This window comes from Corella eumyota, chromosome 5 (genome assembly GCF_963082875.1).
Source record: "Corella eumyota chromosome 5, kaCorEumy4.1, whole genome shotgun sequence".
Classification (NCBI taxonomy): domain Eukaryota; kingdom Metazoa; phylum Chordata; class Ascidiacea; order Phlebobranchia; family Corellidae; genus Corella; species Corella eumyota.
This window is the reverse complement of record NC_137494.1, coordinates 5836584-5849730: the sequence shown is the minus strand read 5'-3', so window position 1 is coordinate 5849730 and position 13147 is coordinate 5836584. Positions and strand designations below refer to the sequence as shown.

General features: G+C 26.8%; 6 protein-coding genes across 8 annotated transcripts in view; 5 read left to right on the top strand and 1 right to left on the bottom strand.

Moving 5' to 3' along the window:
* Window positions 1–13147, bottom strand: part of LOC145753821 (DNA repair protein Ku80-like) — a 43023-nt gene that overhangs the window by 24782 nt on the left and 5094 nt on the right. The window lies entirely within an intron of this gene.
* LOC145752937 (uncharacterized) lies at window positions 950–2378 on the top strand. Its single transcript, XM_082569311.1, has 4 exons — window positions 950–1213; window positions 1375–1416; window positions 1565–1812; window positions 1997–2378. Exons 1-4 carry the CDS (start codon window positions 961–963, stop codon window positions 2201–2203), a joined length of 750 nt encoding a protein of 249 aa, XP_082425437.1. The 5' UTR covers window positions 950–960; the 3' UTR covers window positions 2204–2378.
* Window positions 2847–3931, top strand: LOC145753007 (uncharacterized). Its single transcript, XM_082569385.1, has 3 exons — window positions 2847–3113; window positions 3231–3272; window positions 3445–3931. Exons 1-3 carry the CDS (start codon window positions 2858–2860, stop codon window positions 3621–3623), a joined length of 477 nt encoding a protein of 158 aa, XP_082425511.1. The 5' UTR covers window positions 2847–2857; the 3' UTR covers window positions 3624–3931.
* On the top strand, window positions 5907–7306 carry LOC145752930 (uncharacterized). Its single transcript, XM_082569303.1, has 4 exons — window positions 5907–6170; window positions 6332–6373; window positions 6522–6769; window positions 6954–7306. The coding sequence occupies exons 1-4, from the start codon at window positions 5918–5920 to the stop codon at window positions 7158–7160; spliced, it is 750 nt and encodes a 249-aa protein (XP_082425429.1). The 5' UTR covers window positions 5907–5917; the 3' UTR covers window positions 7161–7306.
* On the top strand, window positions 7804–9366 carry LOC145753824 (uncharacterized). Its single transcript, XM_082570276.1, has 4 exons — window positions 7804–8070; window positions 8188–8229; window positions 8401–8648; window positions 8797–9366. Exons 1-4 carry the CDS (start codon window positions 7815–7817, stop codon window positions 9001–9003), a joined length of 753 nt encoding a protein of 250 aa, XP_082426402.1. The 5' UTR covers window positions 7804–7814; the 3' UTR covers window positions 9004–9366.
* Window positions 10981–12628, top strand: LOC145753052 (uncharacterized). 2 transcript variants are annotated; one of them, XM_082569436.1, is made up of 4 exons: window positions 10981–11242; window positions 11404–11445; window positions 11663–11892; window positions 12041–12628. In XM_082569436.1, exons 1-4 carry the CDS (start codon window positions 10990–10992, stop codon window positions 12245–12247), a joined length of 732 nt encoding a protein of 243 aa, XP_082425562.1. In that variant the 5' UTR covers window positions 10981–10989; the 3' UTR covers window positions 12248–12628. The 2 variants fall into 2 exon arrangements, with proteins under 2 accessions (XP_082425562.1, XP_082425561.1); XM_082569435.1 differs by having other exon boundaries at window positions 11645–11892.

Here is a 13147-nt window from a genome sequence, read left to right as displayed (position 1 = left end):
CGAGGCTAATTGAGGTATAGAATTTAATGTAAATATTTTTGCTTTAAAACTGGTACAAGATATAACAAAAACTTTAAAAAAAATATAAAAATAAAGATGGATATACTTAAACAAGAATTTTAAATTATAAAAATTTTAAACATTATTTACATTAAACAACACTTTTAACCCAATATATTTATACAACCTATTTTTTTACCTGTGACTATTGTTTTTTTACTTACTTGTGACTATTGTTTTTTTTTATATGGTTTGTAAAAATTAGTATCGCTTTGCCTATGAACAATAAAAAATTAAAATAAAATATGACAAGTACAACTAAAAAGCAATGAGTTTCATTACTTGATTTTTTTGCTATTCTGCAGAAGTTTTTAAATTTTTTTTGTAGAAGATAATGAACATATATTCCCTTTTAAAATTTTTCAAAAAGTAGTGCAAAGCCTTAGTATCAATAAATTTGATACTCTTTTTTAAATATACTTTCAATTTTATAATATAGAAATTTTTTATAATATAGAAAATTTAAAAAAATTATATGACAACACTTTATTAGGCTTTTTAAAAATTTTATGCAAGAACAATTAAGTATTAAACTATCTTTAAACAAAACAGCATTTTTAACCAATAATATTAGTACAGCTCATATTTATTCACCTGCGGCTATTGTTTTTTAATTTAAGGCCTTCGGCGTATAACAAATCTGCACAAACAACTTATTTTTGCCATACTGATAAAGGAACAAAAAAAAAACAGCAAAGTGTGTTAAAAGATAGTTTATTTTTACAACTAATTTTAGTGTAACAGCTTAGAAGATTAAGTTTTAAAAAGAAAAATATTTTTAAAATTTTTGTGTAAAAAACTAAAATGTTTCTTATATAACTATAAAAAAAGAAAAAAGAAAATTTATTATAACAAATTTCTTATACTTTTTTACATAATTAACAGAAAACAAATCAAAGAATGCAGCTCATTTTAAGTATATTGATATTGTGTGTTGGAATGCAAATTAGCAGTGCACAGAATTTTTTTATTTGTCAACAAACTTCAAACACAACAAATATCACATCAGTTACTCCCCCTTCTTTAAGGGAAGTTTCCGGTTATCAGGGTGCTCGCCAGGGTAAACGTGGGCCTCCTGGGTTACCTGGCCCACCCGGTGTTTGTGACACTGATAAAGTTACAGCATTGGAAACTGAGTTGCAAAAATTAAAAGGTAAATAAAAATTAACAGAAGTGAAAAATTTGATTGTAAAAAATTGTTGCCATCTTAAATAAGGTATATTTTTATAACTACATTTTTGCAGTAAGTTTACTTTTAATTGTTAATCTTTTTTTATGTAGCTTTAGTAAAAATTCATTACATTTTATTTTTAGAACAACAGAGGGAATTGGTTACCAAATTAAGCATTGTTAATGGTAAAGCAGTGGTTAAACAAATAATTTATTGAAATTTTTTTAAACATTTAAAAAACTAAAGTGTCTAATTAATATAAAAACCTAAATGTTAAGTTATCAAAAGCATATTTTTTATTTATTAAGTAAATCTTTTTCCTAAAAATTTTAGAAAAACTACAATGTTTCGGGGGAGTAATTTTTGAAGGTTTCTGTTACAAGTTAGCTTATAGATCTGGTTTGGCACTAACTTTTCCAAATGCATTTAACTTGTGTGTTTACCAAGGTGGCAATTTAGCAACAATTTGGAGTCTAACCATGTATAACACATTGTATGAATATGTACAAAGAGCATGGAATGTTAAAGTAGATCAGCCTTCTATTGATTATGTTCAAATTTGGTTGGATATGTTATACCAAGTTAGTCCTTTTTAACAGTTTTAGTTTTGAAAAATGTTTATTGTATACTTGTTGTTTGAACAAGAAAAGTAAGGCATATAATAAATTTTTAAAATCATAAAATTAAAAAAACTTTACCTTTGATAAAGGAATATACAACATTTAAAACAAGAAATAAATGTAACATTATATTAAACACAATTAGAACGGGGAACTGACATTTAAAGAAGATGGGAATAAGGCAAGCTTTGTTCAATGGTATCCGACCTATCCCAGAGCAATAGCAGGACATACAAACATAGCCCTAGAAATAGCAATAAGAAATAGTAGGGGAAAAAGTCAAACTGGAATGTTTAATGCACCTCCAACTGGCCTAGCCATTCCATTATGTCGTTATGCTTTAAATGCATAAAACAGATAAAATAATACTAAATGCATGTAATATTTATTTTTTTTGTGAATACTGCATATCTTTTTAGAAGTTTTTAAGCTAATTTAAATTTGGCTAATTGTTGTATAGAGTATATTGTATACATTCTTGCTTTAAAACTGGTAAAATGTATCAATAAAAACCATAATGAAATATATTAATGCATAAACTCCAAGAACACTTTTTTGGGAAAAGTAATATTTTTACAGTTTAAATCATATTTTAAATTATTAAGCATTTTATGCTTCATACACATTAAATTTTAAACTTTTTGTTTAGGCTAAACAACACGTTACCCAATAGTATTAATACAGCTCATTTTTATTAACCTGCGGCTATTTTTATTAAACTTAAGGCCCTCGGCATTTAACAAATTTTGACAAACAACTTATTTTTGTCGAAGTTAATAACAAAAAAAGGAAAAAACAATAGCAGATTGTTCTTGCAAGAAACACTTTTTATAACAAGTTTCAACTAATATACAGTTTCAGCTAGAAATAATTAATATAGTTTAAAAAAAAAACATTTTTAAATTTATATGTAAAAAAGGTACTGTTTTACTCATTAACTTTAAAATAAAACTTACAATAACAACTGTTTTACATTTTATAAACTTAATAGAAAGCAACTCCTGAAATGCAGCTTATTTTAAGTATTTTATCGATATTAAGTGTAGGTCTGCACATTACCAGTGCTCAAAACTTTTTTATTTGTCAACAAACTTCTAACACAACAAATATCACATCAGTGGCAGCCCCACCTATAATGGAAGTTCCCGATTATCAGGGTGTTCGCCAGGGCAAGCGTGGGCCCCCTGGGTTACCTGGCCCACCTGGTGTTTGTAACACTGAAAGAGTAACAGCATTGGAAACTGAGTTGCAGAAATTAAGAGGTAAATAGAAATAAATGAAAATAATAATTTAAATGTGGAATTTGTTGCCAACTAAGGATCATTTTTTTATAAAATCATTAAACTTTAATAAAAATTCATTGGTATTTTATTTTTTAGAACAGCAGGAAGCATTGGAAAACAAATTCAACCATGTCAATGGTAATGCACTGGTTTATCAAAGAATTAATTTAAATTTGAAGACAAATAAAAAAAAAATGCCTAATTAATATATCACCTTAGGTATATACCGAACTGTTAACATCAACACATTTCAAAAAACTACAAAAGAGATAATATAAATAATGAGTAAACTTTTTTCAAACCTTTCCAGAAAAACTACAATGTTTAGGTGGAGTAATTTTTGAAGGTTTTTGTTACAAGTTAGCTTATGCATCTGGTGTCTGGCTTACCTTTGACAACGCATTTAACTTATGTGTTCACCAAGGTGGCAATTTGGCAACAGTTTGGAGTCTAACCATGTATAACACATTGTATGAATATGTACAATGAGCATGGAATGTTAAAGTTGATACACCAACTAATGATGTAGTGGATATTTGGTTGGATATGTTATACCAAGTTAGTTAATAATAACGGGTTAATGTCAAAAAATAAGATAAATTGTTAGAACCATAAAATTAAAAAAACTTGCCTTGAGATCAGACATAAGAATGTATACAACTACCTAAAAATAAAGTTTGTTGTGACACAAATTGAATACATTTAGAATGGGGAACTGACATTTAAAGAGGATGGACATAAGGCAAGTTTTGTTCAATGGTATCCAAACCATCCTACAGCAACAGCAGGTCATGTAAACATAGCTATGCAAGTTGCGATACGAGGTAGTAGAGAAAAAAGTCAAACTGGAATGTACAATATAGTTTCCACGTCAGTTGCTATACCTTTGTGTCGGTATGCTTTAAACATCTAACACTGACAAAATATATAAAACACAATAAATCTTTCAAATTTTCTGTATAATTGAACATATTTTTCAATGGGGTTTTTAATTATGTAAATAAAATGTTAAATTGCTTTGAAACTTTTATAAAGCATCACCCTATCAAAAAAAAGTTTAACAGATAATAAAAATTATAGTATTGTTACAAAAACAAATTTTCAAACCTAAAAATATGTGTTAAGAGTAATCTTGACAATTTAACAAATAAACATTACAATTTTTAACTTTTTTTAGCCTAAACAACACCTTTAACCAATACTATTAGTACAGCTCATATTTATTAACCTGCCGCTATTTTTTTTATGCTAAGGATTCGGTGTTTAACAGATTTGCACAAACAACTTAAATCTTCCTTATTTCTAGTATTTTAGCTAAAAAAAATAATAGTAGTACTTAAAAATAAAAACATTTTTAAATTATATTTGTAAAAAATGGTAATGTTTTGCTTATGGATCCATAAAAAATGGAAATAAAATTTATTATAACAATTAATTTAGTTTTTTATGTTAGTAACAGAAGTTATAAAATGAAGTTTATTTTAAATATATTGATATTAAGCATTGGACTGCACATTAGCACAGCTCAAAACTTTCTTATTTTTCAACAAACTTCAAACGAAAAAAAATATCACATCACTAACGGCCCATCCTTTAAAAGAAAAGAAGTACCCAAATATCAGGGTGCTCTCCCAGGCAAGCGTGGGCCCGTGGCAATAAGAAGTAGTAGAGAAAAAAGCCAAACAGAAATGTTTAACATAGGTCCCACCCATACAGGGATTTCATTATGTCGCTATGCCATAAATGCTTAAAACTAACAATATAAAAATTAGTTATTATTTTTAAATACTGCATATTTTTTAAAAGTTTTTAAGAAGCTTAAACGAGGCTAATTGAGGTATAGAATTTAATGTAAATATTTTTGCTTTAAAACTGGTACAAGATATAACAAAAACTTTAAAAAAAATATAAAAATAAAGATGGATATACTTAAACAAGAATTTTAAATTATAAAAATTTTAAACATTATTTACATTAAACAACACTTTTAACCCAATATATTTATACAACCTATTTTTTTACCTGTGACTATTGTTTTTTTACTTACTTGTGACTATTGTTTTTTTTTATATGGTTTGTAAAAATTAGTATCGCTTTGCCTATGAACAATAAAAAATTAAAATAAAATATGACAAGTACAACTAAAAAGCAATGAGTTTCATTACTTGATTTTTTTGCTATTCTGCAGAAGTTTTTAAATTTTTTTTGTAGAAGATAATGAACATATATTCCCTTTTAAAATTTTTCAAAAAGTAGTGCAAAGCCTTAGTATCAATAAATTTGATACTCTTTTTTAAATATACTTTCAATTTTATAATATAGAAATTTTTTATAATATAGAAAATTTAAAAAAATTATATGACAACACTTTATTAGGCTTTTTAAAAATTTTATGCAAGAACAATTAAGTATTAAACTATCTTTAAACAAAACAGCATTTTTAACCAATAATATTAGTACAGCTCATATTTATTCACCTGCGGCTATTGTTTTTTAATTTAAGGCCTTCGGCGTATAACAAATCTGCACAAACAACTTATTTTTGCCATACTGATAAAGGAACAAAAAAAAAACAGCAAAGTGTGTTAAAAGATAGTTTATTTTTACAACTAATTTTAGTGTAACAGCTTAGAAGATTAAGTTTTAAAAAGAAAAATATTTTTAAAATTTTTGTGTAAAAAACTAAAATGTTTCTTATATAACTATAAAAAAAGAAAAAAGAAAATTTATTATAACAAATTTCTTATACTTTTTTACATAATTAACAGAAAACAAATCAAAGAATGCAGCTCATTTTAAGTATATTGATATTGTGTGTTGGAATGCAAATTAGCAGTGCACAGAATTTTTTTATTTGTCAACAAACTTCAAACACAACAAATATCACATCAGTTACTCCCCCTTCTTTAAGGGAAGTTTCCGGTTATCAGGGTGCTCGCCAGGGTAAACGTGGGCCTCCTGGGTTACCTGGCCCACCCGGTGTTTGTGACACTGATAAAGTTACAGCATTGGAAACTGAGTTGCAAAAATTAAAAGGTAAATAAAAATTAACAGAAGTGAAAAATTTGATTGTAAAAAATTGTTGCCATCTTAAATAAGGTATATTTTTATAACTACATTTTTGCAGTAAGTTTACTTTTAATTGTTAATCTTTTTTTATGTAGCTTTAGTAAAAATTCATTACATTTTATTTTTAGAACAACAGAGGGAATTGGTTACCAAATTAAGCATTGTTAATGGTAAAGCAGTGGTTAAACAAATAATTTATTGAAATTTTTTTAAACATTTAAAAAACTAAAGTGTCTAATTAATATAAAAACCTAAATGTTAAGTTATCAAAAGCATATTTTTTATTTATTAAGTAAATCTTTTTCCTAAAAATTTTAGAAAAACTACAATGTTTCGGGGGAGTAATTTTTGAAGGTTTCTGTTACAAGTTAGCTTATAGATCTGGTTTGGCACTAACTTTTCCAAATGCATTTAACTTGTGTGTTTACCAAGGTGGCAATTTAGCAACAATTTGGAGTCTAACCATGTATAACACATTGTATGAATATGTACAAAGAGCATGGAATGTTAAAGTAGATCAGCCTTCTATTGATTATGTTCAAATTTGGTTGGATATGTTATACCAAGTTAGTCCTTTTTAACAGTTTTAGTTTTGAAAAATGTTTATTGTATACTTGTTGTTTGAACAAGAAAAGTAAGGCATATAATAAATTTTTAAAATCATAAAATTAAAAAAACTTTACCTTTGATAAAGGAATATACAACATTTAAAACAAGAAATAAATGTAACATTATATTAAACACAATTAGAACGGGGAACTGACATTTAAAGAAGATGGGAATAAGGCAAGCTTTGTTCAATGGTATCCGACCTATCCCAGAGCAATAGCAGGACATACAAACATAGCCCTAGAAATAGCAATAAGAAATAGTAGGGGAAAAAGTCAAACTGGAATGTTTAATGCACCTCCAACTGGCCTAGCCATTCCATTAAGTCGTTATGCTTTAAATGCATAAAACAGATAAAATAATACTAAATGCATGTAATATTTATTTTTTTTGTGAATACTGCATATCTTTTTAGAAGTTTTTAAGCTAATTTAAATTTGGCTAATTGTTGTATAGAGTATATTGTATACATTCTTGCTTTAAAACTGGTAAAATGTATCAATAAAAACCATAATGAAATATATTAATGCATAAACTCCAAGAACACTTTTTTGGGAAAAGTAATATTTTTACAGTTTAAATCATATTTTAAATTATTAAGCATTTTATGCTTCATACACATTAAATTTTAAACTTTTTGTTTAGGCTAAACAACACGTTACCCAATAGTATTAATACAGCTCATTTTTATTAACCTGCGGCTATTTTTATTAAACTTAAGGCCCTCGGCATTTAACAAATTTTGACAAACAACTTATTTTTGTCGAAGTTAATAACAAAAAAAGGAAAAAACAATAGCAGATTGTTCTTGCAAGAAACACTTTTTATAACAAGTTTCAACTAATATACAGTTTCAGCTAGAAATAATTAATATAGTTTAAAAAAAAAACATTTTTAAATTTATATGTAAAAAAGGTACTGTTTTACTCATTAACTTTAAAATAAAACTTACAATAACAACTGTTTTACATTTTATAAACTTAATAGAAAGCAACTCCTGAAATGCAGCTTATTTTAAGTATTTTATCGATATTAAGTGTAGGTCTGCACATTACCAGTGCTCAAAACTTTTTTATTTGTCAACAAACTTCTAACACAACAAATATCACATCAGTGGCAGCCCCACCTATAATGGAAGTTCCCGATTATCAGGGTGTTCGCCAGGGCAAGCGTGGGCCCCCTGGGTTACCTGGCCCACCTGGTGTTTGTAACACTGAAAGAGTAACAGCATTGGAAACTGAGTTGCAGAAATTAAGAGGTAAATAGAAATAAATGAAAATAATAATTTAAATGTGGAATTTGTTGCCAACTAAGGATCATTTTTTTATAAAATCATTAAACTTTAATAAAAATTCATTGGTATTTTATTTTTTAGAACAGCAGGAAGCATTGGAAAACAAATTCAACCATGTCAATGGTAATGCACTGGTTTATCAAAGAATTAATTTAAATTTGAAGATAAATAAAAAAAAATCCCCAATTAATATATCGCTTTAAATATGCCAAACTGTTAACATTAACACGTTTCAAAAAACTACAAAAAAGAGATATTATAATTAATAAGCAAATTTTTTTAAAACTTTTCCAGAAAAACTACAATGTTTAGGTGGAGTAATTTTTGAAGGTTTCTGTTACAAGTTAGCTTATACATCTGGCGTCTGGCTTAACTTTGACAATGCATTTAACTTATGTGTTCACCAAGGTGGCGATTTGGCAACAGTTTGGAGTCTAACCATGTATAACACATTGTATGAATATGTACAAAGAGCATGGAATGTTAGAGTAGATGCACCAACGATTAATTATTCAGACATTTGGTTGGATATGTTATACCAAGTTAGTAAATAATAACGGGTAAATGTCAAAAATTAAGATAAATTGTTAGGACCATAAAATTAAAAAAACTTGTCTTGAGATCAGACATAAGAATGTATACAACTACCTAAAAATAAAGCCTGTTGTGACACATATTGAATACATTTAGAATGGGGAACTGACATTTAAAGAGGATGGACATAAGGCAAGTTTTGTTCAATGGTATCCAAACCATCCTACAGCAACAGCGGGTTATGTGAACATTGTAATGCGAGTTGCAACACGAAGTACTAGAGAGAAAAGTCAAACTGGAATGTTCACTGCAGGTTCCTCAAGAGTTGCTATACCTTTGTGTCATTATGCTTTAAACATCTAACACTGACAAAATATAAAAAAAAACAATAAATCTTTCAAATTTTCTGTATAATTGAACATATTTTTCAATGGGGTTTTTAATTATGTAAATAAAATGTTAAATTGCTTTGAAACTTTTATAAAGCATCAACCTATCAAAAAAAAAGTTTAACAGATAATAAAAATTATAGTATTGTTACAAAAACAAATTTTCAAACCTAAAAATATGTGTTAAGAGTAATCTTGACAATTTAACAAATAAACCTTAAAAATTTTAACTTTTTTTAGCCTAAACAACACCTTTAACCAATAGTATTAGTACAGCTCATATTTATTAACTTGCGGCTATTTCTCTTTATGCTAAAGCCCTCTGTGTCTAACAGATTTGCACAAACAACTTATTTCTGCCATAATTACGAACAAAAATACAAAAACAAAATAATAAATTGTGCTTGCAAAAAACTTTTTTTATCAAAATCTAACTAATATAGTATTTTAGCTAAAAAAATAATGGTAGTACTTAAAAATAAAAACATTTTTAAATTATATTTGTAAAAAATGGTCATGTTTTGCTTATGAATCCATAAAAAATGAAAATAAAATTTATTATACCAATTAATTTAGTTTTTTATGTTAGTAACAGAAGTTATAAAATGAAGTTTATTTTAAATATATTGATATTAAGCATTGGACTGCACATTAGCACAGCTCAAAACTTTCTTATTTTTCAACAAACTTTAAACGAAAAAAATATCACATCAGTTACTGCCCCCCCCCCCCTGAAAAGAAGTACCCAATTATTAGGGTGCTCGCCCAGGCAAGCGTGGGCCCGTGGCAATAAAAAGTAGTAGAGAAAAAAGCCAAACAGAAATGTTTAACATAGGTCCCACCCATACAGGGATTTCATTATGTCGCTATGCCATAAATGCTTAAAACTAACAATATAAAAATTAGTTATTATTTTTAAATATTGCATATTTTTTTAAGTTTTTAAGTAGCTTAAACGAGGCTAATTGAGGTATAGAATTTAATGCAAATATTTTTGCTTTAGAACTGGTACAAGATATAACAAAAACTTATAAAAAAAGTTTTTTTTTTATATAAAAACAAAAAAATTATAAAAATAAAGATGGATATACTTAAACAAGAATTTTAAATTATAAAAATTTTAAACATTATTTACATTACAATTTTTATCTTTCTTAAGGCTAAACAACACTTTTAACCCAATATATTTATACAACCTATTTTTTTTACCTGTGACTATTGTTTTTTTACTTACTTGTGACTATTGTTTTTTTTTATATGGTTTGTAAAAATTAGTATCGCTTTGCCTATGAACAATAAAAAATTAAAATAAAATATGACAAGTACAACTAAAAAGCAATGAGTTTCATTACTTGATTTTTTTGCTATTCTGCAGAAGTTTTTAAATTATTTTTTTATAAGAGATAATGAACATATATTAACGTTTTAAAATATTTAAAAAGTAGTGTAAAGCCTTAGTATCAAAAAAATTGATGCTCTTTTTTAAATATACTTTCAACTTTATAGTATAGGAATTTTAACTACAATAAAAAATTATATGACAACATTTTAAGATGCTTTTTAAAAATTTTATGCAAGAACAATTAAGTATTCAACTTTCTTTAAACAAAACAGCATTTTCAACCAATAATATTAGAACAGCTCATATTTATTCACCTGCGGCTATTTTTTTTTAATTTAGGGCCTTCGGCGTATAACAAATCTGCACAAACAACTTATTTTTGCCATACTGATAAATAAAAAAAACCAACAGCAGAGTATGTTTCAAAGATAGACTTTTTTACTACTAAGTTTAGTGTAACAGCTTAGAAAATTAAGTTTTAAATAGAAAAACATGTTTTAAATTTTTGTGTAAAAAACTAAAATGTTGCTTATATAACTATAAAAAAAGGAAAAAGAAAATTTATTATAATAAATTTCTTATATTTTTTTCCATAAATAACAGAAAACAAATCAAAAAATGCAGCTCATTTTAAGTATATTGATATTGTGTGTTGGAATGCAAATTAGCAGTGCACAGAATTTTTTTATTTGTCAACAAACTTTAAACACAACAAATATCACATCAGTTACTGCCCCTCCTTTAAGGGAAGTTCCCGGTTATCATGGTGCTCGCCAGGGTAAACGTGGGCCTCCTGGGTTACCTGGCCCACCCGGTGTTTGTGACACTGATAAAGTTACAGCATTGGAAACTGAGTTGCAAAAATTAAAAGGTAAATAAAAATTAATAGAAGTGAAAAATTTGATTGTAAAAAATTGTTGCCATCTTAAAGAAGGTATATTTTTATAACTACATTTTTGCAGTAAGTTTACTTTTTGTTGTTAATCTTTTTTTATGTAGTTTTAGTAAAAATTTATTACATTTTATTTTTAGAACAGCAGAGGGAATTGGTTAACAAATTAAGCATTGTTAATGGTAAAGCAGTGGTTAAACAAATAATTTATTTAAATTTTTTTAAACATTTAAAAAACTAAAGTGTCTAATTAATATAAAAACCTAAATGTTAAGTTATCAAAAGCATATTTTTTAAAAATCAACAAAATGTTAAAACTTAACAATTTTTTAAGAGAGAGAAATTTGTTTATTAAGTAAATCTTTTTCCTAAAAATTTTAGAAAAACTACAATGTTTAGGTGGAGTAATTTTTGAAGGTTTTTGTTACAAGTTAGCTTATGCATCTGGTGTCTGGCTTACCTTTGACAACGCATTTAACTTATGTGTTCACCAAGGTGGCAATTTGGCAACAGTTTGGAGTCTAACCATGTATAACACATTGTATGATTACATACAAAGAGCATGGAATGTTAGAGTAGATGCACCAACCATTAATCATGCGAACATTTGGTTGGATATGTTATACCAAGTTAGTTAATAATAACGGGTTAATGTCAAAAAATAAGATAAATTGTTAGAACCATAAAATTAAAAAAACTTGCCTTGAGATCAGACATAAGAATGTATACAACTACCTAAAAATAAAGCTTGTTGTGACACAAATTGAATACATTTAGAATGGGGAACTGACATTTAAAGAGGATGGACATAAGGCAAGTTTTGTTCAATGGTATCCAAACCATCCTACAGCAACAGCAGGTCATGTAAACATAGCTATGCAAGTTGCGATACGAGGTAGTAGAGAAAAAAGTCAAACTGGAATGTACAATACAGTTTCCACGTCAGTTGCTATACCTTTGTGTCGTTATGCTTTAAACATCTAATACTGACAAAATATAAAAAAAAAACAATAAATCTTTCAAATTTTCTGTATAATTGAACATATTTTTCAATGGGGTTTTTAATTATGTAAATAAAATGTTAAATTGCTTTGAAACTTTTATAAAGCATCACCCTATCAAAAAAAAAGTTTAACAGATAATAAAAATTATAGTATTGTTACAAAAACAAATTTTCAAACCTAAAAATATGTGTTAAGAGTAATCTTGACAATTTAACAAATAAACATTACAATTTTTAACTTTTTTTAGCCTAAACAACACCTTTAACCAATACTATTAGTACAGCTCATATTTATTAACCTGCCGCTATTTTTTTTATGCTAAAGCTCTCTGTGTCTAACAGATTTGCACAAACAACTTAAATCTTCCTTATTTCTAGTATTTTAGCTAAAAAAAATAATAGTAGTACTTAAAAATAAAAACATTTTTAAATTATATTTGTAAAAAATGGTAATGTTTTGCTTATGAATCCATAAAAAAGAAAAATAAAATTTATTATAACAATTAATTTAGTTTTTAATGTTAGTAACAGAAGTTATAAAATGAAGTTTATTTTAAATATATTGATATTAAGCATTGGACTGCACATTAGCACAGCTCAAAACCTTTTTATTTTTCAACAAACTTCAAACGAAAAAAAATATCACATCACTAACTGCCCATCCTTTAAAAGAAAAGAAGTACCCAATTATCAGGGTGCTCGCCCAGGCAAGCGTGGGCCCGTGGCAATAAGAAGTGGTAGAGAAAAAAGTCAAACAGAAATGTTTAACATAGGTCCCACCCATACAGGGATTTCATTGTGTCGCTATGCCATAAATGCTTAAAACTAACAATATAAAAATTAGTTACGGGTAATTTTTAAATACTGCATATTTTTTAAAA